This window comes from Diabrotica virgifera, chromosome 5 (assembly GCF_917563875.1).
Source record: "Diabrotica virgifera virgifera chromosome 5, PGI_DIABVI_V3a".
In the NCBI taxonomy this organism is placed as follows: Eukaryota; Metazoa; Arthropoda; class Insecta; order Coleoptera; family Chrysomelidae; genus Diabrotica; species Diabrotica virgifera.
Genome location: NC_065447.1, coordinates 40,934,754 through 40,961,648, shown reverse-complemented (window position 1 = coordinate 40,961,648; position 26,895 = coordinate 40,934,754). Strand labels below are relative to the sequence as shown.

General features: G+C 31.3%; 1 protein-coding gene across 11 annotated transcripts in view; it reads right to left on the bottom strand.

Annotated features, from left to right (window-relative positions):
- LOC126885700 (trypsin inhibitor-like) overlaps positions 1–26,895 on the bottom strand; it is a 122,175-nt gene that overhangs the window by 7,713 nt on the left and 87,567 nt on the right. For 2 of the 11 annotated variants that reach the window (XM_050652423.1, XM_050652417.1), the window contains exon 2: positions 18,603–18,858. The exons of 4 other annotated variants lie outside the window; for them this stretch is intronic. In XM_050652423.1, coding sequence (XP_050508380.1) covers positions 18,674–18,858 — 185 coding nt within the window. In that variant the 3' untranslated portion in view covers positions 18,603–18,673. Of the gene's footprint in view, positions 1–6,439; positions 6,628–18,602; positions 18,859–23,046; positions 23,303–23,812; positions 24,069–26,895 lie in introns of those variants that run through there. 5 more of the 11 variants (XM_050652424.1, XM_050652418.1, XM_050652420.1 and 2 more) reach the window with 4 other exon arrangements.

The following is a 26,895-nucleotide window of genomic DNA, read 5'->3' as shown; positions in this document are numbered from 1 at the left end:
CCAATGAAGTTTAAGGGAAAATTCTATAAAACAGCCATAAGACCGGCTATGATATACGAAACTGAATGTTCCTCAGTGAAAAAGAAAGAGGAACAACGAATGAATGTGGCGGAAATGAGAATGCTTAGATGGATGAGTGGAGTGACAAAAAATGATAAAATTAAAAATAAGTATATTAGGAAATCTAGGTGTGGCACCAATTGATGCCAAAATGAGAGAGCATAGGTTTAGATGGTTTGGTCATGTTCAACGTCGAGACGCGAATCACCCAATACGAAGAATTGCGGAAGTGCAGATTCCTGGAAGGAGTAGGAGAGGAAGACCAAAGAAGACGTGGGGGAGACGATTAGGCAGGACATGTTGGTAAAGGGGATTAATATTGATATGACTCAAGATAGAATTGTATGGAGAAATGCAATTAGGGAAGCAGACCCCGCATAGGGATAAGGCAAAGAGAATGATGATGATACGTACGGGATCCGAATATAGGTCGACCTGCACCCATCTGCTTTCCGAATGAAACATTATTTTTATTAAATTTCATACATAGACAAATACGACTTGCATGGGTTCCCTAACAAAATCGTGTCATGGCTATTCTTAAGGGGGACTGTAGGGGTTGAAATCAGTATTTCAAGCATATTTTTTTAAAGTAGGGTAAAATTATTTGATTTTTGAATAAATTAAGCATATTTACTATAACTCATAGATTATTCAAAAAAAAATCCAAGGAAAAATATTGAAAAATAAGCCAACGGGGCAAATTAATGACACCTCAGAAAACAATGAATTTTACGGTGGACAGCAGAATTGACAATTGGATCATGGTAAACAAAGAAATTCGAAAAGATTTTATTACCTTAAGAGTTTCTCGAAGTAACGCTGTCGAGCTTTTTAGTTTTATCGACTTTTGATTTTTGATATCACTCAGAAGCCAAAACAACGATATTTTTTTGCAAAAAGGGTGAATATCAAGATATTTATTATTGTTGAACAAAAAATAAGCATATAACATAAAATATCTCGACAGCGTTACCTCAAGCAATGCCTCAAGAAAATATATTATATAAAATTCCAGGTGGGTAGGTCAAGTAGTTTTTGAGTTACAATGTCTACAGCCTTTGAAAAAAAAACAGTTTTGAGGAAAACACGTTTAAAGTATTGTCGACTGTTATTTTAAATTTCTTTTTTGTCTGCCAAATCGTAAAGTGATGCAGAGAGGAATATGAAGTGCGTAATTTAAGAATCCGTAAGCCATGGTTTCAACAGGACGGCGCAACAAGCCATACAGCCGAACGCTCTATAAATTTGCTCCGTGAACATTTTGGTAACAGAATAATTTCTTGTCGCACAGATCCACCTCATTTACCGGATTTAACACCACCTGATGTCTACATTTGGGGTATAATGAAGAATTCCACATTTCGCTCGGATAATCCGGCAGAAACTGTTGGAGAACGACGGAAAAGAATAATAACTTATTTTCAACATTTGCAGCAACCACTTTTCTTAAATATGTTTAATGATCTTCAGAAACGTTACGAAGCTTGTTTGCAACACTATGTTGCACATTTTGAACATAATATGTATTATAAAAAATATTTCATAAATATATTTTTTTATGTTCGGTACTGTTTATTTTGACGGATACTATAGATTTAAAAAGTCCATGAGCCTTTTGAAGTTATTGGATTCAGGTGTTCAGTGTAGGTCAAGCGCACTAATTCACAGTCAAGTGAACGAAAATATTTATTTATTAAAAGAACAGGGACTCATTCCCTTCATGCATATCTGCATGCTGCATATATTATGAATTGTAATTATATGATACCTCAGCTGGCGAGCGGCCGGCCGACCGTAGGAGTATCCGTGTTGGCGCATCCCCTCTTCATACTACCGCTGGGCGAAATCGAAGGAGAACTGGCATCGAGAGCGTATTTAAGACGAGCCAGGAGAATCATAGAATCAGTTTGTTGCTAACGTATTGAATTAGCAATAGCTCGATGGCAGAAATGCACCGGGTTGAGGTGGTATTCTGTCTAGGTATGCGCCGCAGTACTGACGTGGCGTTCCACCGCAACAGTTACCGCAGTGAGCGGTAGTAACGATGGACGAGTGACCGCGTGTCACTGTTCAATGTTATCGCATTGAATTTAAATGCGATGTCTCCGGGTCTGAATGTATGGCTATGTTGATTCCATGTAGCGAGATCGTTGTTGTATATATGGTGTTGTTTATCGTATCGTTTTAATATTAGTATTATGTTTTGATGACCGTAATAAGTACGACGTTATTTTTCCTTTGCAGAAGATAGAATTATATTTTATTTTATTTGTTTTGAACTGTATATAATTATCTTAAATATAGTTGCTTTATTTTTAACCTGTGTTTTACTGAGTCTGTCGTTCTGAAAGGGCTACCCGTTACAGAATCCGTGGTCAAAAATAGATGCATCGTATTTTAGCCTTCAGAAAACCTCCGAAAAGTCCTCAGAAAACTAAAGAAGGGCAATAGAAAATATGCTGCTAGAGTGACATAAGAATTGTCATGTTTGACTGCCTCAGATTTATTCCGTACCAGTATAGTAGCTGCACTTACGCCGTATCTTCAGAAAACTACTGAACCGTGCGGATCTACGTGGGAGATAGGGGAAATCTCTCCCCAACACCGTCCAAAATTAAATAAAAAATAAATTAACGTACAGACAGTTGAAAAAGACTTAAACTCGATTTTACCATTTTACAGTTTTACAGATTCAGTGATGAGCGCGTTAATAACGGGCAAAATAACGCAAAAGATGGAAAAAATAATACATTGTGAAATATAAAAAGAGACGAAACTAGTAGAGGTGGAAATTGTCTTTAAAAATGTATAGATTAACAAATATTGAATGGGTTGCATATGTGAGTCCATATTAAATATAGTAATGAAACACAGACCTACTCACAATCATTTAATTATACTTTGACGACCGGTTTCGATCTCTACAATATACAGATCATCTTCAGGTCGGCGTTACTTGGCGATATTTGTATAGATTAACGTTACATTATGTACATAGTTTTCCACTATTAAACGTATTATTTATTAGATGTAGTATTTTATAAAATTCTCCTGTCACAGTGATACTTGTTATACTTCTCCGATACGTCTAAAAGTGTGAAACCATGTAATGTAATGTACATTTATACGTTTCTATCGATAATTTCCACCTCTACTTGTTTCATTTCTTTCTACTTCACAATGTATTATGTTTTCCATCTTTTGCGTAATTTTATAAGATATAAGTAAGATATTTTGTAAGTATAAAAATTAAACTTATTTCAAATAATATATGAAATCAGTGTTAGTACATACATAATACATACTGCAATATTTTACACTCTGTAATTACAGTTTCAGATCGGTTTTCAATAACGTATTTTGCCGTTTTTGTTGAATAATAAATAAAATAAATATTAAACGTCATTTCTCATACCATCCCAATGTTTAAATACTCTAAAATCTAGAAGCATCTAGCAAATTTTAACATTGTAATAAACGGTAGAAATACATGCTCCATACTTTTTAGGGATAATACATAGAGAGAGGGGTAAAATTATGGAATACATTTCATTTTTTCGTGAATTTGAAAATAAATCCCGAAACAGGTCAGTTGTTATTTTTAAATTATGACTTTTTGGCATATACTTATGTCATACTAGTGACGTCAACCATCTGGGCAATGATGACGTAATCGATGTTTTTTTCTAAATCAGGATAGAGGTCGTGTGGTAGTTCATTTGGAAGGTTATTCAATTCTCTATTCAGTAATAAAAACGTTAACATAATCATATATACATTTTGTCCAAAAAAATTGTTAGTTGAATTAATTTATACAAAAAAAAAAGAATCTACCTAATTTAAAATCCCTTTTACTGCTGTCAGAAACTAGATGTTTCTTTGATAAATATTTGATAAACAGAAAAATGTTTATTTTCTAAATCAACATTGCTTTTCGTTTTAATTCAATATTCAAGCTCCACCCACCTGCCTTTTGGTAGTCTGAACATTTGAGTTAAGCGAAAACCAATCTTTATTTATCAAATACACATTTTTTTGTTTTCTGACAGCAGTAAAATGTATTTTGACTTAAATAAATTTCATTAGTTCTTCTTTTGCGTGAATTAATTAAATTAAAAAAATGTTTTCGAACACCCTGCATAAATAATTTTGTTTATTTCTGAATAGAGAATTAAATATGATGGATGAAATCACTGGCATATATGCCGAAAAAATCATAATTTAAAATCAAAAATCCACCTGTTCCTTGAATTTTTTCCAAAATCGCCCATTCTCGAAAAAATGAATTTTTTCAATAATTTTGAAATATAGAGAGTGTTTCATTAATAATTGTAAAGATTTTAACTGTAGATTCCTGGGCTAAAAACAGTAAGGGAGCTAGAGCTCTTTGAAGATGGCATCTTGTAATTAACATGAAGAGAAATATCCATATTTCGCAAATGTGGTCTCGAGGTAACAAAGTACAAAAAACTCGAAGGAGTACCACAAAGTTTTTTATTAAAAAGGTCAAAATAGGACGCGTTTCGGCTCAGCACGAGCCGTCATCAGCTTAAGTACAGGAACACAAACATCAAGGACTGACCAGAACAGGAAGGAGGAAGAATCAATTAGTTTACATGACACATCCTCCTCCTCAGTCGTTTCCTCATTGCTGAGTGTCGTGATTTCCTATAATACGAGCAACTATCTCTTTCCATTTCTGTCCTGAGCTTCCCTCATGGATTCAGAAAATGTTTTTCCACTGGCTTTCTGTACTTGATCCGTCCATCGAGTAGGTGAGCGACCTCTACTTCTGCGCCCTTCAACGTTTCCCGAAATTATATGTCTCTCAAGATTATCATCACTTCTTCTTGCAATATGGCCGAAAAATTTTAAGACGGTGGAGAGGCAAATAGAGAAAAGTCGAGTCTGAATATTAAGCTCTTAAAGGATTGAGTGATTTGTTCTGTGTTCCGTAAATGAGATCCGAAGCATTCTTCTCCAGCACCACAGTTCAAAGGCGTCAATCCTTTTTCTGTCGTCCGATTTCATTGTCCATGTTTCGGATCTGTAATTAAATATGGGAAAAATTAAGGCACGTACTAATCTTATTTTGGTGTTCTTCGACAAGGAGCGATCTTTCCAGATTTTCGATAATCATAGCGTTTTTGGCCATGCCTATTCTCCTACGTATTTCTGTTTCACAAGATCCTGTATTAATGATGTAGGATCCTAGATAATTGAACCAATTCAAACTGGTCTAAGGCTCCTGTTGATATGACATATATTTTTACACAAACATTAATCGTACCGGAGGGACCGCAGACGTTCGGATACAATTAGCGTCTCTTTGCAAAGACAATGACGTCGACTTTGCAAAGTAACAAGATACTTACTCAACACACACACTACACATTACACCTGAGTTAGTCATAAGTTATACAATTACGTGGCTAAAGGTTCTGGTTCTAAACCAAGGCAAGAATCAGAAAAAAAACATTAATCGTTATTGGTGTTAAGCGATTTTCAACATTTTGTTATAAATAAAACAGTAAAATTGTGTAGGACATCTACATGTGGAGGAACCATTTTCTGAACCAAAGCTGGTTGGTTCACAAGATGATTGCTCCACATGTAGATGTCTTACAAAATTTTTAGGTATTAGTTATTTAAAAAGAACTAATTAAAAGATCCCATCTTCAAAGAGTTCTAGCTGCTTTAGGAAGCATCTTATCTATGAAGCATTTTCGGACTGCTGATTTGGGTTAATCCTTAATACTTTGAATTCAGCAATCTACAGTTAAAATATTTCCAATTATTAGTGAAACACCCTGTATTATATTAGCTTGATACCATTACTTCAAGTTCTAAAAGTATATTCTTACATACAGTGTGTCAATTTGAAAAGTTACCAACCTGTATAATTTGCAGAAAAATCTAAAATATGCAAAAACACATCAAATTTATTTGTGAGGGGTACAATTTGTAGACCAGTTTTCAACTACATTACATCAACCCTATAGCGGAGGCGGACAAAACCCCCAAAATATTTAATGGAATGGGGGGTTGAGTTACCGCATTACATACCACATACATTATATTTATTTCCAGGACTTTTATAAAAATCAAGTAAAACCGTACAGATATTAAGAATCGAGTTCAGATCTACAACATTTGTTTTGGACTATTCAACTTCAAATTGAATTTTTTTTTTGAGTATTGGAGTATTTTGAGTATTTTTGGGAGTATTCTTAGAAAAATGGTCAAAAAACAAAAAAAATCTTTAAAATTGCTCTTTCTATGATGGAAGAAACTATGATATAGTTAAAATTTACAGTTAATCACATTTTAAATTAAAATGAATTCATTTTACTATAAAAAAATAATCAAAAATTACCTGATTCGGTGAATATGTCGTCTCGTAAAGAAACACGATTATGATGTGCTCTGGCAGTCAGAACGGCAAGAGAGAGCAATGCAAATAGGAGTTTCATACTTTTTTGTTTCTGAAGAATATAATAACCAGCTAGCAAATATTAATGTTGAATCCTAAAAGTACATTTTAGCGGAGTATATATACCTTCAAAACGGGTAAATTGTATTGTTTTAAATAAAGATAAAAATTACTGATGTTTTTGATTAGAAACAATAGGTTTTATAATTGAATCTGAGGGAAGATGAAACCTGTGGGCTATAAGAAATTGAAATCAAAAATTAATTTTATACTCATGTAGGTAAATATAAGAGTAATAACTTTTTAGATACATCTAAAATCATCTTTTATATTGAGAAAAATAATTAATTTAAATTAATATCAAAACATACAGTGAGCACGTAAAGGTTGGAATAAATTCATTTTCTCGAGAATGGACGATTTTGGAAAAAAAATCCCGAAACAGGTCAATTTTTGTTTTTAAATTACGACTTTTTGGCATATATATCATCCTAGTGACGTCACCCATTTGGGCGTGATGACGTCATCGATGATTTTTTAAATAGGGGTCGATGTCGATGTCGAAATAGGGGAGAATAGGGGTCGTGTCATAGCTTATTTGAAAGGTAATTCAATTCTCTATTCAGTAATATAAACATAAATATAGTTATTTATACATGGTGTCCAAATTTTTTTTTAATTAAATTTATTGACATAAAAAGAAGAATCTGTGTTATCTATTTAATTCAAAATACATTTGACTACTATCAGAAAACAGGAAAAATGTTTGTTTGACAAATAAATATTGTTTTTTGCTTAAATTCAATATTAAAGCAGCCACCCACCTGCCTCGACAGTTTTCTGATTGCAATGGTTCTTTTTCAAATTAACATTTTTTCTGTTTTTTGATAGCGGTAAAATGTACATATTTTGAATTAAAGAAATTACACATATTCTATATCAAAAGAAAGACGTCTTTGCTGTATTTATTGACTATGAGAAGGCCTTTGATCGAGTACAACATCACAAATTAATTAAAATATTAAAGGATAAAGGAGTTGATAGTCAAGATGTACGAATCATAGAAAAATTATACTGGCGTCAAACAGCGACAGCTTGCATAAATGGAAATTCAACAGAAATATGCAAAATACAAAGAGGTGTCAGACAGGGTTGTATACTGTCCCCACTGTTGTTCAATTTGTATTCAGATAGAATATTTAAGGAAGCGCTGCATAATTTGAAATGGGGTGTGAATGTTAATGGAATTCTGATAAATACAATCAGATATGCAGACGATACAGTTATTTTAAGTGATGATATGAATGGATTACAACACCTTTTAAATGCCATGGACACAGTGGGAAGAGAGTTTGGCCTAAATATAAACTGTTCAAAAACAAAATACATGGTATTTAGCCGTTTGGCCCATCAAGATTCACGGTTATATGTTGATGGTCATATAATTCAAAGAGTACCCAGTTTTAAATATCTTGGTTGCCATATTACTGAACAACTAGATCCAGATAAAGAGATAAAATGTAGAATCTAGATAGCCCGTACGACATTTTTAAAAATGAGGTCATTTTTCTGTAATGGTACCTTGCAACTTCAACTTCGAAAGCGCATGATTAAATGCTACATTTGGTCAGTCCTCTTGTATAGTGTCGAAGCATGGACATTAAAAATATCCACCATTAACCGTTTGGAGGCCTTTGAAATGTGGCTGCACAGACGTAGTCTGAAAATACCATGGACGGCTGTGCTGACAAATGTGGCAGTCCTTAAGAGAGCAAATGCTGCCCGCGAGCTGCTTGATAACATCAAATATAGAAAGATGGCCTATTTTGAACACGTAGTAAGGGGAGACCGGTATAATATTCTTCAACTTATTATGATGGGTAAAATCGAAGGATGCAGAGGAATTGGTAGAAAGCAGGCCTCTTGGTTGAAGAATATCCGGGAGTGGACAGGAATAAAGAAAGCAGAACACCTATTTAGCATAGCTCGAGACAGAGACAGTTTCGCCATGTTAATCGCCAACGTCAAGGGGACTTAATAGGGCACGTTAAGAAGAAGACACATATTCTTCTTTTTATGTCAAAAAATTTAATTCAAAATTTTTTTTTTCGACACCCTGTATAAATAATTATATTAATGTTTATATTGCTGAATAGAGAATTTCAACCTTTATTAGCTTTCAAATTAGAACCTTTCAAATGAGCTATCGCACGACACCTATTCTCATTTAAAAAAATTATCGATGACGTCATCACGTCCAAATGGGTGACGTCACTATTATGTTCTATATGCCAAAAAGTCGTAATTTAAAAATAAAAATTGACCTGTTTCGGGATTTTTTTCTAAAATCGTCCATTCTCGGGAAAATGAATTTATTTAAATCTTTACGTGCTCACTGTATAACCAAAAATGATGAATTGTTTGAAATTGCGAGTTTATTTTCCACTGTGAATATTTTATATTACACACATTTAATATACACTTAAAATAAAATTTTTGGATAGGAGCAAAATGCAAAATTTTGAGGCATGTCAAAATTTTCAATGTGTAAAATGTATCCATTTTTTTCGAATCCTGAGAGAACTCATCAATATTTTGAAAAATTTAAACACAGAATGAAATATTGCATTATTATCGAGGGCTGAAAGTCCCTAAAAACTTCTATAATGTTTATTTTATTAAGTTACAGGAGTGAAAATGAAAGAGAAAATTTAGTGTGATTTTTAATTGCAAATATTTCATTCAAAAGAAACTTTTTATTTATTCTAAGGGACTTTCTGCCCTCAGTAATAAAGTAGTCTTTTATTGTGCTTTTAAAATTTTTTTTAAAATATTTATTAGTTTTCTCAGGATTCGAAAAAAATAAATACATTTAAAATACATTGAAAATTTTGACATGCGTCAAAATTTTGAATTTTTCTCCGATCCCCTTAAGTTTTGCAATTTATAACTTTATTACTTGTACTCCGATTTTCAAGATTCTTGCATCAGTTTGTAGGTATGTACATGTCTTGATGTTCAACCCTGTGATGGATGACCGAGGTTATCTGTAACGTTTGCGTTAAAACCAAGTAGCACGAAACGGGTTTATTAAGTCTTTTAAGGATGCTTTAAAACTGCAGAATAAAACTAAAATTAAAACCATTTGGTTTTTAGGTAAACCTTAAGGTTGCAATAAAACCGCTTTCAGTATAAAAGGGCCAACTCTGAAAGAGGTCAATAAAACCAAAAATAAAAACCTTCTTAAAACTTTGTTTTCTTAAGCAACTGGTTTTAAAGCTGCTGTGAAGGTGCTTTTAAAACCATGTTAAAAGACACTTTAAGTGCAGGCAGTTTTATAGCAAAAAGGTTTCTTAAATTGACACTTCTAAAGACAATTTACCATATTAAATTATTCTTTAAACCCATATACTCCATATAGGGCATACATAGGTAGATACCTATTTGTAACCATAAAATAATAAAAAGTACTGGTTATTTCCGACTGTCAAAGGTAGAAAAACACTTGCGCACCCGACTTTATTGATAATATTAACAAAAATAGGTCTAAATAACCCACGCGCCATAAATTTTCTGATTTTGGAGATTAAAAAATAAAACTAATAAAAAAATTTAAATCCAAAAAATATTAATTTGAAAGAACAATAATTTTATCTACAATTTTTACATGTTTTAATGTTAAAATAAATCGAATTTATTTCTTTAAGTCTCTTATTTATAATTTTTATGTAAGCTTGATATTGTAATCTTTCATGGCTTTCAGCATCTCCAGAAAACAATATGGTTGAAGTCCAAATAAAACTATTTAGTCTATCGAGAGAGAATTTTTAAGATCAAATGGTTTTATTTTATACCTTTCCAAGAGCATATATCCTACATAAAAGCAAGGTTGCCTTGGAATTAAAACTGTTTAGTTTTAATGCTGCTGTCAATAATGTCACTCGGTTTTAATGTATATCTAACCTAAAATCGAGGCGCCGTAGTGCTGTGTGTGTTGTATTTTTCTTTTAAAATGACCAGTTCGTTTATATTTTAAGTACTTGTGACTTATTTCTTCCATACTAACTGTACTTCCACTTTCTACAACACACACTACAGTCACTACACCACTGTTTCGCTCTAAAACAAATGGCCGACCATTTTGGACGTGAAAGAAGAGGGGATGAGTTTAGTTTTATTGTTTCTAACAAGAAGCATAGTTTAGTTGTTACGATAACTAAATTGATTCAGTTAAGAGCGTTTGGTTTTAATATTGCCTACTAATTGCTTTTAAGAAAGCAACTTTAAAGAAAATTAAAAAATAGTTTTAAGGCATATGTTTTACTGATATAATAGTCTTGAGATCAAGTACCTAGTTTTAATAATAGGTTTTATTAGTCATATTAGGAGAATCTTTAAAACTGCAATAAAACTAAAAGGTCACAAACTAGAATCTAATAAAACCAAACAGTCCGGAAGTTCTTCATAAAACTGATTAGTTTTAAAGTGAACTGAGAATAAACCACTTTAAAACTACAATAAGACAAAGTATCTATTAAGATTAATTAGTCTTATTTGATACTATTATTAGATACTTTAAAACAAGTGACAAATGCTTAACAGTTTTAAAGTTCTGGCAGTACATCTACAAGGTAACTTTAAAACCATTATCTTCTTACTTACCACAATAAAACCTGAAATAAAGCTAAAATGTTTTTATTGTGCTACTTGGGAAGTTAAGATAACTATGACGGATAACTGTCTCCATAACTATTTACGTAAATTTCGTGTGACGTATCCGTCACCGTTATGAGATGAGTTATTTCTTAAACGTTAAAAAAGAAGTAACATTTGAGTAACAAAATTTGAAGTAACAAAGAGAACATTATGTAGAAATAGTACAAGTTGGAGTGAGTGCGAGACATTGATCTGAACATGGCACAGGATGGGAAAGTAACCATAAAAGCAGCGTTGCCAGAGTTGGTACAACTGTACCAATTTGACACAATTAACAACCAAACTTTTGATACTAAAGTACCTATCCTAAAATAAAAAACCTAAAATTTTCTTCAAATAACATTAAACGACGTTTCTTTAAGTATTTGTACAAAATGTGTTGGTTTAGTACATTTTGTGTCACTATTCCAGTCATTCCAGTGCATTTACAAACATTTTTCTGGCAACACTGCATAAAAGTAGGTATGGTTCTACTTAAAATCCCTGTTTATAAACTTCAACTTTAAACGTATATTAATCATTCAACAGTATAGAGGTATCTCGATTTGATTTTTGTATGATTTTTAAAATTGTATTACCCTTCTTTTCTTAAATTATTAGCTTTACTTTTAATTATTGTTTTAATTTTATTATTACCTACCTGCTTTTAATTATTATTTGAGGTCTATGTTTTGATATTTTTAATTTTGTGCTGCTTTATATTTGATATTAAATTAATAAAATCCCTCACAAACTCCTAGGACAACCTGAAGCAGCGTTTTTTGTTGAATATTTACTTGATTTCTATCTAAAAACAATCTATTTCAATACTTTGAACTTTGCTACGATCGTAATAAATTATACAAATTGCAACTATAATATTATGACCTTATTTTTATAACAAATAAATTAGGAAAATTCCGTGAGGGTTGTCGTGTACCATCACACTTAGGGCCGGTTTTTCAGTGCTGGGTTAACCTATTTATTTTTCGGTCACCGAAATGTTCATGGTTAATCAGTTTTTCAGTACTAGGTTAGAGTTTAAACTCGTTTAGGTTAACCAAGATTTTAACCGATCCTCGTTAGATGGTATAACTCAGAATTTTGCGGTTACGCTTGCACATGGATGCAGTGAATGCATCAGATGTTTATTTTGAGTACCTGTCGGATAGAAGAGATTAATTGGGTTATGTTATTTTGCTAAAAATAATTATTTACCAAACAGTTTGACTCCTTATTTCCTGGTCAATCTGTCCAAATAGTGATAACACCGTGGTCTTTGACAAACGAAATCGGCAAAAAAAGTCTAAATCGTCCCAGTAATTGTAATGGCTCTTCTGTTATGAAACCGAGGTAGACGTTATGAACTACATAAAGATTCCGAACTTGATATTGCATTAATATTTTTTTTATTTATTTATGAAATTGTTTTTTTTTATTTATTTTTCTGTCAAATTGATCATTATTTCTCGAATGGACCGTGATAGTGTGACGTCAAAACGTCAAATAGGTTTCCAAACAAAGCAAAAGTTTGACGTCTGTCAATTGATTATAGACGTGATTTGTGTAATCATTTTTAATTTTATTTTGTTTTAACAATCATCTGCACATTTTTTCTAAAGACACAACCCTTTTTAGTCATACCAATCATATTGCTTTTCATTTTATAAATGTCCCTACACAAAATCAAAGGATTTACACACTACATAGTACTTATACTGCGTTTCTTCAGGTTCTTAACCAGGCCTATTTGGAAATATGGTGGGAAATATACTATGAGCATTGATTACAATAGCGGGTACCCAACACATTACTATTTTGTAAAAATTTTAAACATCCTACAAGCAATATATAATATATTTCAATTATAAAAACGAAAATAAACACCATGTGTGAATTTTTGACAGATTAATGTTTTGTTTGGAAACTTTTCTAGAGTAGCCAACATTGATTTGACGTCACGACTATCACGGTCCATTGCACATGCGCAAGTACAGTCACTGCTGCCAACAGATGAAAAAAGTGGTTAGCTAACCGAGATTTTCTTAACTTGGTTTAAAGCACTGAAAAACGCTATGAGGGTTAAAATATTGGTTAAAATTTAAACTAGGTTAGCCAACCAAAATTTTAACCGGTGACTGAAAAACTGGGCCTAAAACTCGTTTAAGTTAACCACGATTTTAACCGATCCTCGTTAGATGGTATAACTCAGAATTTTGCGGTTACGCTTGCGCATTGGTGCAGTGAATGCATCATGTTTATTTTTTTGAGTACCTGCCTGACATAAGGGATTAGTGGGGTTATGTTATTTTCTTTCATCGCGGGAAGTATTCTAATACCTCCTTATTATTATAAGGAAATTATTATTATTGAAATTATAAATTATTATCGTTATTATATAGGAAGGAATTATAAGGAAATATATTTAAATATAACTGTAACAGGTAACTATGTTTACACTTACTGTAACAGGATTTAATGCATGATTGCTAGTAGTATTTTAAAAAGATTATTTTATATTTGTCTACACAGCAAAATACTTAATTATTTACCAAAAATTCTGACTTCTTATTTCCTGGTCAATGTGTTCAAATAGTGATAAGATCGTGATCTTTGACAAACAACATCGGAAAAAAATTCTAAATCGTCCCAGTAATTCTAATTCTCTTCTGTTATGAATTCGAGGTAGACGTTATTCTCTCCGAGGTAGACGTTATGATCTAAACAAAGATTCCGAACTTGATATTGCATTGCATTAATCATTTTTCTAATTTGGTTATGAAATTTTCTTTTATTTATTTTTCTGTCAAATTGATCATTAGGTGCGTTCGATGGTACAGTTGACAAATTGTCGCCGACAATTTCTAACCTCACTTAATATAAATAACATCGTTAATAGATAAATAAACAAGGTGTATTTACTTTTAATTAATATTAACACCTAATTATTAAATTATAATAGGTAAATATACCTTGTATATTTATGTATTAACGATATTATTTTATATTATTTTAAAGTGCGCATGCGTTTTCTGACAATTTATCCAATTTTCTGATAATTTCAGGTACCCGCGAACGCACTTATTATTTCTCGAATTGCACATGCGCACGTACAGTTACTGCTGCCAACAGAAGGAAAAAAGTGGTTAGCTAACCGAGATTTTCTTAACTTGATTTGAAGCACTGAAAAACGCTGTGAGGGTTAAAATATTGGTTAAAATTTAAACTAGGTTAGCTAACCAAAATTTTAACCGCTCACTGAAAAACTGGGCCTTAGTGTAGGAAATTGAGGTAGGAAAAGGGGTGCTTATTATGAGACTAATAGCCACTTTACACGATGCAACTAATTGCGCAATTAACTGTACAATTTCTTACAGCAATAGAAATTGCATCGTGTCATACGAAAATTGCACAGAAAAGCTGCAACTTCTTGCAGCAATTTCTTGCTGCAAGAAGTTGCAGTTAAATAGAGCATCTTTCATGCAATTTTTTCTGCAATTTGGTTATATTTTTAGTGACTTTTAAGGCTACACTGTTTGTTTTTACTACACTGACATTCTGTCATCCTAAATTTCAAACTAAACAATTTTTTAACAAAACTAGAGGAACTTTTTACCAATTTCACGCTGCACAGATAATATTATCTGGTGGATAACTTTAATTATGCAACATAGAGATTAAAAAAACTATTTTCTATTTGTATTTCTTACAACTTGTTTCCTTTTGTAAATTAATAATGTATTATAGGCATACTTGCATTAGGCATTAATTGATTTTGTTGTAAGACATATTATTATAATTTTCTCAAAATATAATCTAACATTTTTAATCTAATATCTGATAACTCATCTACTCAAAAAAATACATTTAATTTATAAAAACAACATAACCTAAAATTTATGATATTTTGTCAAAGTTTCTGTCTATTTCATGTCAGTTTATGCAATTGTTTGCACCGTGTAATCACTTTATTGCAGAAAGTTAGTTGCAACTTATTGCACAAGTTCTTGCTCAAGAAATTGTGCAATTAATTGCGCAATTACTTGCATCGTGTAAAGTGGCTATAACTCTTTCTAACCTTCACTTTCTGTAATATAATATATTATGTTTCTGCTTCTTTCTGGTATTGTAGAAAAAAAAAAAAAAGAATGTGTGTGTACCTTGTACGCACGTAAAAAGATATTCTTCTATTATATAATAGGTAATTTAAACGAAGTAAATATACTTAAAAGGTTATTTGTACTTATTTTATTTAAAAATCAAACTAACTTTTTTTATCTACCACTTTCAAAAAAGAAGAATACATATTATATTCAAAAATTATATAATAATATACTTACAATCATAAAATCTATAAAAAAAAAATAAAAAAAATAATAACTTGCTTAGGGCTCGAACCCACTTCACGTCTACCGCGCCGTACGAAAGTTGACGGCATTTCAAACTGCACCAAACTCTCGTATACGTCATCTGGGAATATACACAAACTAAACGTTTACACCATAAATTTATATGAATTTAATAAAATTATTAGTTTGATTTTTGTCGAAATAAAATACAACAAAATATATAGTAAGAAAACGATATATGAGATGAAGATTTGTAGAACGTTTGTTCGTAATTTAGATTTTCACTTCGGAAAAAATTAAACAAGAAAAAGCTTTTTGTAATTTCATTAAGAAATGTTTAATAAACAACATATCAAAAAGTTCTACTCGAGAAGTGGGTGCTTCATTTTTTATTAAACAAATGAACAGCGAAGTTAGATGTTTTTTTAAATAACTCCAAAAATATAATTTTTAGAAAAAAACTGACTTGACCATTGAAAAATTCAGAAAATTTTACAAAAAAAACCTTATATAAAGATTTTTCTAAAATTAAATCTCTAGCTTCTGTAATTTTTTATTTATAACGCTAAAGTCACCCTTCTCACACGCATTGGCGCACTGTATACTAGCGTTGGAAGAAGTGCACGGTTGAGTTTTTTTAATGTAATTCTTTAACTAATGGATCAAAAGAAATTTTACAAATTGGACATGAAAGAAGATGAAATAAGCTATATTATGATTGTAATAAAAAGAAATAAAATGTATGGACATAAGTACGGTGTGGGCGGAAAGTGAGCCTTACATGAATTTTGTTTAAAAATGATTTAAAAATGTGTAACTAATACAATTTTACTTATAAAACTCTCAAATTTGCACAACTTACCTCTCAATCATCTTACAAAACGATTTTTCATTCAAAAAAAATCTCAAAAATTTAATTCAAATAATACGATGTCTCAAAAAATGTAATTTTTGAAAACTTCGTAGTTTTACAGAATTCCCACCAATTTAAGACGGTATTACTCAAGTTTGAATAAATCTAAAACAATTTTTTGCTATTTTTTTTAGAGATTGGGATGTAATCTTTACAAAACATTGAATTATTTTAGTTTAAAAATGAAATAAACAATTTATTTTTGAGAAAACTAAGAAAGATAACAAAAATGTAATACAAAAACCGAAAATTACCAGCCGAAAAAATGTATATACAGAGTGATCAAAACTTTTTTCTGTAAAACTTACCTAAAATACATCTAATAATAAGCTTTAACAATAATAAATGTTCAACAAAAAAATTTTTTTTTAGCTCTTATACAGTATGTCTGCGTAACTTGGAACCTAATGATAACTTCTTTAATATCAGTTTTACGAAAAAAAGTTGTTCTTTATAAAATACTCTGCATCGTATATAACTTAAGATACAACTATCAAATATAAAATTTTGTTAATTCTGTACGAGGTATGTCAAAAAATATGAATTTCACTCAAGAGTAAAGTACCTTTATATTTCACAATATCGAAAATTTTTATAAAGAAAAATTGTTTGGAATTAAAAACTATGTTCCAATATGTAATTATATCCTTCTAATCGAAAATTTGTTTTTTCTTTAAATATTCTTTCTAATACAATTTAATTTTTAATATTGTTGTGAAAATTATTTGTTTATCTTTTTTTTAAGAATGAAATTCCATATTTGTTTGATTGGATTCTACTTGTTTTTCATTTAAATATCCGCCATTTTGGATCCGCCATTTTAAAATTTAAATTTTTAATCTTTAATTCAAATTCAACAACCTGTTAAAAATAAAGACAGTAAATGTTTTAGAAAAATGTTCTTTTTTATGTTCTTTTTAGAAAATCCGCATTTTGGATCCGCCATTTTATAGTTTATAATGTTAACATTTAAGTTAGGTTTATCAAAGCTCTCAAAAATAAATATATGTAGAAATAAATACGCTTTGTAAAGAAATTATGATTTTACAACTATTTTTTAAGTTATCCGCCATTTTGGATCTGCCGTTATATAATTTAAATTATCAAAATTTGATTCAGGTTCAGCAACCTCTCAAAAATATCCACATATATGTAAACAAACACGTTTTATAAAAAAAATTCGGATTTTACAACTACTTTTTAAGGATTTTTAGAAAAAAATCCGCCATTTTGAATCCGCCATTTTGAATTTGCAAATTGTAATGTCAGATTCACGTTCAGCATAATCAAAACTAAAATAAAAACATTTTTATCAAAATAAAATGTTGAATTCACCCATATTCTTAACATTATATTTATACAAAACAATTGTTATTGTTTAAACAATTAATAAACAATTAGCGGCGAAATTTGCGAGTAGAACTTTTTATTTTAACATATTTATAAACTAACAAAAAAAGTTTTAGAAAAATATAACCTTGTTTGATTTTTTCCGAAACACTGTATCTTTTCGTTCTAATTTCACTCCCCTATAATAGGTAACTACATTATTTTGTTTACATTTTCCAAATAGATAGGTATGGGCCATTCCACGAACATAAGCCTGTTTTGGATTACTTCGACAACGAATATTTTACTGTGCAACATAAGAAGTACGAAAGTAAATGGCGCTAATAATTATTCCAATAAACAACAATGTAATTTGCAATTTACTTTCGTTCTTCTTATTTTGCACAGTAAAATATTCGTTGTCGAAGTATTCCAAAACAGGCGTATGTTCGTGGAATAGGGTATATTGAAACTATTAGGTATTTCCAAATGAAACATTTAGAATTACTTACCTGCGGCTTTTCAAAACTATTTAAAAAGTCACTATAATTATAAATTTGATTTTATTTCTGTCCACACATCAATAAAAACTAATATTATACAATATTTTTGTTTACCGATAACCTCCATATTGAACAATTATTGACAGATCATTTCAAAATTTCAACACCCAATCAGAGCCCGTATAACCACTAATACCATACTGTCGGTGTGCGCATGCGCGGGGATCAATCAAATTTTACTCTCAATCGATTCGCCGCTAAAGAAGAATATCTTCAAAAAAATAGAAATAAAAAAATGTAGAAATAAAACACTAAACTAAGATGTATGTAATATAATAATTATTATTATTATCTGATAGTATTGATTTGACATAAAACACACATTGTACTAATAGAATGGACACACTGGTTTTGTCACAGTCTCACATTCCTCAAGACCCCTAAAATTATTCTTGGTGGCACTGCATCCTCCATATATATCACGTACACAACCTCTAGAGTAAATATCATATCTCCAAACGGGAAAAGCAGCTAGGCAGATCTCCAGGCCGATATCGACAGGGGCAAGGCAATCTGTAAAATGTAAAGTAAAAAAATATTATACTTACAACTTACATGTTATCGTATTACATAATTCTAGTTAACTCAGATAATATTATGCTTAATAGAACAGTCGCGGTCTAGTTAGACTCAAAAATAGGAGTTAGGTTACAATAATTACCAGCCAGCTGAAAATTGACAGGATTGTTCAAAATACCATCATAAATGGAATCTAAATAGTCCTCATAAATCCGACTCGAGCAAAGAAATTTGCGTGAGTTCAAATGTCACCAAATATGGTTTTTAGCGATTTTCAGCGAAACAGTAAGTTTTATCATAAAATTATATTTAACAAAAAATGCAGATTATATAATTATCTATAAAAAATGCCTCTATACTTTTTTCCTAGGAGCTACCGTTTTTGAGATACAACGATTCAAATAGTTGAAAGAGTTGTAGCCATAACAATATAATATATTTTATGTTTCTGCTTCTATCCGGTACCATTGTAGAAAAAAATAGAAATAAAAAAAATATAGAAATAAAACACTTAACCAAAATGTACGTAATATAATAATTATTATTATTATCCGATAGGATTGATTTGACATAAAACAAACACTGTACTAATAGAATGGACACACTGGTTTTGTTACAGTCTCGCATTCTTCAAGACTCTTAAAATTATTCTTAGTGGCACGGCATCATCCATATATGAGGCGCTTAGTGCAAGAGTGGCCTAACTGGTAAAAACTGATATTGAGAAAAAGACGATTTAGTTTTTATTAAATCTGACCACTCTCTTTTCTGTAAGGATTATTATCCTTAGTTTTAAATTTCAACACCTTAAATTAAGTTAATAAATTTCATTTTACATTTATCACAAAAAAGAAAAATTTTCAAAACATTTTTGGAAAAAAAATTGTAGGCCACTTTTGCACTAACATTATATAAATAAAAAAAAATAAAGTGCGTTTTTGCATAAAATATATTTTTACAATACTTGTATACAAAAAATGAACAAAAGTCAAAACAATGCCCTTAACTAATTTTTTTTATAAACATTTATTCCACTATTTGTTCGGAATCTTCTATAGCGTAAAACACATTATCTTCATCATTATTTTGTATACCTAAGTTGACCTAAGTTTTTAACATTTAGGTTGTTATAAAAGTTATGTAAATAGGGTGGTACATACACCAACAAATCTTGTAAATTGCTAAATTTAGCTGCTTCAATGTCTCTACCCTTTGGGTATAAAAGTGGAAGTTTTCCAATAAACGTAGATATATTGCGCTTCGTAATATCTATATGTTTAAAAATAACATCCGGATTGTTAGATTCTTTGTAATGTAATTGTAATGGTTCAGTTAAAGAGTATCGCAACCATTGCATTTTTAACTAGTTGACCGATTCACCCTCGACAGTCTTTTTACGATTAGTAATGGTTTTCTCTAATGGAACACTACTCACGAAATCGTTGCTGGTCATTTCTACTACTGTGAATGGTTTTTGTTTTTTGGCTGTCCTAATCACTCTGGTCCAATCTCCAGGTACATAGATATCATTGAAAGTTTTTTGTTCTTCTCTATGATCCCAAAGTCACGGTCACAGGCTAGATATGAATGCCCCGACACCAAAAATTTATGGTCAATTTGTTGGACTTTTGATATCTTGTTTTGTATGATATAATTACAGAATAGAGACATTTTGATATTCCTATTCTGCCCTCCGCATTGGTCACTATATATAATTAATTTTGACGTGTTAACATAGTTTTTAATATAATGCTGTATGCAAGATCCAATCTCTTGAGGTCCTCTAGATGCTATGGCTTCATGCCAAACGTACATGTGGGCCTGATTGCTTGACAAGTTGTGGATACCTAAACCGTATGTCCACAACTGTCTTTTGTAGTAACATACCCCAGTTGAAAGATGAGGAGTAGGTAATGTAGACATGAGATCAAACGCTATTACAGTGACATCGTTTTCAGCTATTTTACCCAACTCCGAATCCAATGCCATCCCAGCACGTGCGCTTTCTGCCTTTCGAAGATGCAATTCTTTTTCTAACTTTAAACTTGCTAAAGTAACTTTAGAAGTTTCTGTTTTTATTTTTTGTTCAAATTCGTCACATCTTCTACAACTGTCAGATATAGGTGCATGAAAAGTTGAATTAAATTTTTTTCTGAAAACATCTCTAAAAACAAATTGTGACGCAGGATCATTTGTTTCTTGTTTGTATAAGGAATACATAGTTGACAGATTTAAAGTGGGAGGCAAATAACAAAGATTGGGATTTTTTGTTCTAAAATACTGTGACTGATATTTTGGGAATCTCGAAATAAAATGAAAAATATTGTCAAGTTTCTCCTGACTTGTTTTATTATGAGGCTCCTTTTTTCCTCGTTTATCCTTAGAAGGTGTACCACCTTGCTCCTTATTATTCAAAGCACGTGTAAGCCGACCATCTGAAACTCTCAGGACTTTTTTTAAAAAACTCCTTGCAAACTGGAATCTCTATGCATCTTTCTCTTGTCAAATAATATCGTCTTGTGTATTTTCTGGAGTCACTTTGAGCAGTATTGGCTAATTTTGAAGTAAGTTTGATTTGGCCACATAAGTAAGACGTCTGTAAATCATAATTGGTGAGTTTATAGAAATCTTTAAAAATAGTTTCACGCTGTTGAAGAATAATAAGTTTATGGCATTCTTTAAAGCAGCGGCAGTCGGATGGATCAAATTGTTTGGCAGCAACTACCTTACTCTTAATGGTTGTATACTCACGTCCACTGTTTCGTAATTTTTTTCTTATATTATGTTGCTATTGACTTTTATCTGCAAATTTGCGCCGAGGACCACGTTCCTTACTTCTTGGAATTTCTCCAGGATTTGCAATATCGTTAGACTGAAAATTGCTTTGTAATTTCTCATCAGCCACCAGCACCTTTTCACTTTCAGCTAAAACAAAGTTTAATAGTTTCTCGCAAACGATTATAATAATAATAAAATACCTGTACTTTTCTCACTTGACGATTCTTCTATATCAGAAGGATTGTAGCTGGAACCTGAATCTGCAAATGGATCACCAATACTAGAGACATCACTGTCATCAAAGATATTGCTTTTGCCTGAAAGAGATAAGTTACAGTAATTCAGCCGTGTATTAAAATATACTTTTTAACACCTTATTCCAAAATGTCTGCTTTTACTTTTAATAATATTACTACTTAAGAAAATGATCTGGATAATATATTTACCTGATGTGGATGGAATATCCATAATGAAACTTCCAAATAACTAAAGTTAAACAATTAAAGTATACACGAGCTGTTAAAAAACAAATAATAATTTTAAGGTTAAAAGATAGGCCACTAGTGCACATGAGAAATTGAAACACATAGATAAGCACGAACGTTGGGCTATTACTGCACAACCGTTTGTCAACAAATCGTAAAACGCCAAAGTGATCTTGACCATTCCCCTACCGTCATTTTTAATCAAATCGATGTGGGCCACTATTGCACACTATAGATTAATAAAAATACTAACGCTCGGTGTTATTAACTCAAATATCATTTTTTTTAGTTAGGCCACTTTTGCACTATGCGCCTCATATATCACGTACACAAATTCTAGAGTATCATATCTCCAGACAGGAAAATAAGCGTTGCAGCTTATCGGACAGGGACAGTGCAATCTGTAAAATGTAAAGTAAACAATATTATACATGTTATCGTATTACATAATTCTAGTTAACTCAGATATGCTTAATAGACCGGTCGCGGTCTAGTTAGACTCAAAAATAGCAGTTAGGTTACAATAATTACCAGCCAGCTGAAAATTGGCAGGATTGTTCAAAATACCATCATAAATGGAATCTAAAAAGTCCTCATAAATCCGACTCGAGCAAAGAAATTTACGCAAGGTCAAATGTCACCAAATATGGTTTTTAGCGATTTTCAGCGAAACGGTAAGTTTTATTATAAAATTATATCGAACAAAAAATGCAGATTAGATAATTATCTATAAAAAATGCCTTTATACTTTTTTCCTAGAATCTAACGTTTTTGAGATACAACGATTCAAAAAGTTGAAAGAGTTTTAGTCATAATATAATATAAACATAAGCAGATACATAATATACTATGTTTCTGCTTCTCTCCGGTATTGTAGAAAAAAATCGAAGTAAAAAATTGTAGAAATAAAACAGTAAACTAAAATGTATGTAATATAATATATATTATTATTATCCAACAGGATTAATTTGACATAAAACACACATTGTACTAATAGTATGGACACACTGCTTTTGTTACAGCCTCACATTCTTCACGACTCTTAAAATTATTCTTGGTGGCATTGCATCCTCCATATATATCACGTACACAAATTCTAGAGTATATATCATATCTCCAGACAGGAATACCAGCTAGGCAGACTATCGGGCCGCTATGGACAGGGGCAAGGCAATCTGTAAAATGTAAAGTAAAAAAATATTATACTTACATGTTATCGTATTACATAATTCTATGTAGTTAACTCAGATAGGCTTAATAGACCGGTCGCGGTCTAGTTAGACTCAAAAATAGAAGTTAGGTTACTATAATTGCCAGCCAACTGAAAACTGACAGGATTGTTCAAAATACCATCATAAATGGAATCTAAATAGTCCTCATAAATCCGACTCGAGCAAAGAAATTTGCGTGAGTTCAAATGTCACCAAATATGGTTTTTAGCGATTTTCAGCGAAACAGTAAGTTTTATCATAAAATTATATCTAACAAAAAATGCAGATTAGATAATTATCTATAAAAAATGCCTCTATACTTTTTTTCCTAGGAGCTACCGTTTTTGAGATACAACGATTCAAAAAGTTGAAAGAGTTGTAGCCATAATAATATAATATATTTATTTTTCTGCTTCTTTCCGGTACCATTGTAAAAAAATAGAAATAAAAAAATGTAGAAATAAAACACTTAACTAAAATGTAAGTAATATAATAATTATTATTATTATCCGATAGGATTGATTTGACATAAAACACACATTGTACTAATAGAATGGACACACTGGTTTTGTTACAGTCTCACATTCTTCAAGACTCTTAAAATTATTCTTGCTGGGATAGCATCCTCCATATATATCACGTACACAAATTCTAGAGTATATATCATATCTCCAGACAGGAAAATAAGCGATGCAGATTATCGGGCCGACATCGACAGGGGCAGTGCAATCTGTAAAATGTAAAGTAAAAAAATATTATTAGCCCAGTAAATGAACGGGAAATTCGGCGATACCGTGTAATTTTCAGGTGCTACTCCGAATTGCATGAAAATTGGGATTTAGGTTATATTTACTCTCCACTTTAAAGTTGAAATTGTGCCGTTGGTTGCTTTTACTTGGGGGGTGACAGTCACCCCTTCTCGGGGGTGAAAAAACATACGTTCATGATAAGACCGTAAATGGATAAATTGGCTGATTTTAAGCAACTTTTGTTCTATAGAGTTTTTTACGTAAGTCAACACTTTTCGAGTTATTTGCCATTAAAAATGTTGATTTTTCGACAAAAAAACTACGTTTTCAGACGGTTTTTCGCAAATAACTCAAAAAGTAAATATTTTATCGAAAAAAAGTTCCTTAGCAAAAGTGTAGCTTATAAAAAACCCAAAAAAAGGTGTATCAGTAAAGTCTATCAATCAAATAAAAACAAAGTTGTAGCTCATAAAAATACGTTCTTATTCGTCTAATTCCAAATCGAATATTTTAAGGTGAAATCACCGAAAAATTAAGCACTTTTCGTGAAAAGCCCATTTAAAAGTGTTTATAAAAAGCTTTGTTGTAATTGTTAACAAAAGTTTTGGCATTAAAAATAAGCGAGTTACGCTCAAAATAAAGTTGGCCCTCTTTTTTTTTTTGTAAAAAATCATGAAATTCTCGCCGTGTTCAGCTCCCCAAATGAGATTAGTCTCTACCGCTTTACAAAAAATTCACTTACCTATCTATTTTTTATATGATCTGTCAGTCTCACCGGTTTAAAGTGTTTATTTTTGAAAGGGTTATAATTGAGAAAGCTTGAATGGGTCACTAATCACGAGTGTATGCAAATTTTGAACAGCCATATCTTAACCAATTTTTGTCTTACGCAGAAACAAAATGAAACAAGCATATTTATAATAGCAAAACCTACATTTTTTTACTCTTTAAAATATTTCTTGTAACTAATAGTTTTAAGTTATTTTGAAAAAATGAAATTTTTCAAAAATTTTTAGAAATTTTTTTTTACTATAAAACCAAATGTTTTCAAAAATAAGCACTTCAAACCAATCAAACTTACAGATCATAATATAAACAATACACATACAGTTAAAAAAATAGGGTAAAGCCAAACGTTTAATTTCATTTAGGGTGCTGAATATAGGGAGGTTTTCACGATTTTTTTACCAAAAAAAGGGGCCAATTTTTTTTTTCAGTGTAACTCGTTTATTTTTGATGCTGTAAACTTTTGTAAAAAACAAGCAATAAGCTTTTTTTGATACTTTAAAAATGTTAATAAGGTTTTGTCGAAAAACGCTTCTTTCTTTGGTGATTTGGCGTTGAATTATTCGAGTTGGAATTAGACGAATAAGAACGTATTTTTCATGAGCTACAACTTTGCTTCTACTCAATTTGTAGACTTTGCTGGTACACCATTTTTTTCGTTTTTTTATAGGCTACACTTTTGATAAAAATATTTTTTCCGATAAAATATTCACTTTTTGAGTTATTTGGGAAAAGCGGTCTGAAAACGTAGTTTTTTTTGTCGAAAAATCAACATTTTAAATCGCGAATAACTCGAAAAGTATTGACTTACGTAAAAAACTTTATAGAACAAAAGGTGCTTAAAATAAGTCAATTTATCCATTTCCGGCCTTATTTTAAACACGCGTTCTTCGTCCCCCCAGAAGGGGTAAATGTCACCACCCAAGTAAAATCAACCAACGGCACAAATTCAACTTTAAAGTGGAGGGTAAGTAGAACCTAAATCCAAATTTTGATGCAATTCGGAGTTGCCCCTGGAAATTACACTCCAAAACGGTCATTTATTGGGCTATATATGTTACCGTATTACATAATTCTAGTTAACTCAGATATGCTTAATAGAACGGTCGCGGTCTAGTTAGACTCAAAAATAGGAGTTAGGTTACAATAATTACCAGTCAGCTGAAAATTGGCAGGATTGTTCAAAATACCATCATAAATGGAATCTAAAAGTCCTCATAAATCCGACTTGAGCAAAGACGCGAGGTCAAATGTCACCAAATATGGTTTTTGGCGATTTTCAGCGAAACAATAAGTTTTATCATAAAATTATATCTAACAGAAAATGCAGATTAGATAATTATCTATAAAAAATGCCTTTATACTTTTTTTCCTAGGAGCTACCGTTTTTGAGATACAACGATTCAAGGAGTTGAAAGAGTTGTAGTCATAATATAATGTATTAGTACACCACGTATATGTTACCGGCCAAACCCAATTTCAGGACAAACTAGTTTGGCCTAGGCCAAACTAGTTTGTTCTAAGCGCGTTAGGATAAACTAGTATGGTCTAGGCCAAACTAGTTTGTCGTATCGCGCTTAGGCCAAACTAGTTTGTCCTGATATAAACATACTTCAGGCCAAACTAGTTTATCCTGAAGTGTATGTTTTTATATCAGGATAAACTAGTTTAGCCTAGTCTAAACAAATTTAATCTAGTCGAAAGTACACAATAATTGATCACAGTTGGTTGCTGACTTAAACGTAAGTTTAGAAGACACTACTTATTAAGATTTGTAAGACTTTTAAGTATTTAGGGTATATGATAAACCCAGATGGCACTTTTATGAAAGATATAGAAATGAAAATAGTACGGGGAAAACAAGGCGCGAAAGCACTCCATGGAGAGATATGGAAGAACACTCTAACTAAAAAAAAAAAAAATTGATTTTTCAGGGCATAGTGCTGAATATTACCCTACAAGAACGGGAGAATGGCCAGTGACAACAATAATACGTAATAAAATACGAACAGTTGAATTGTA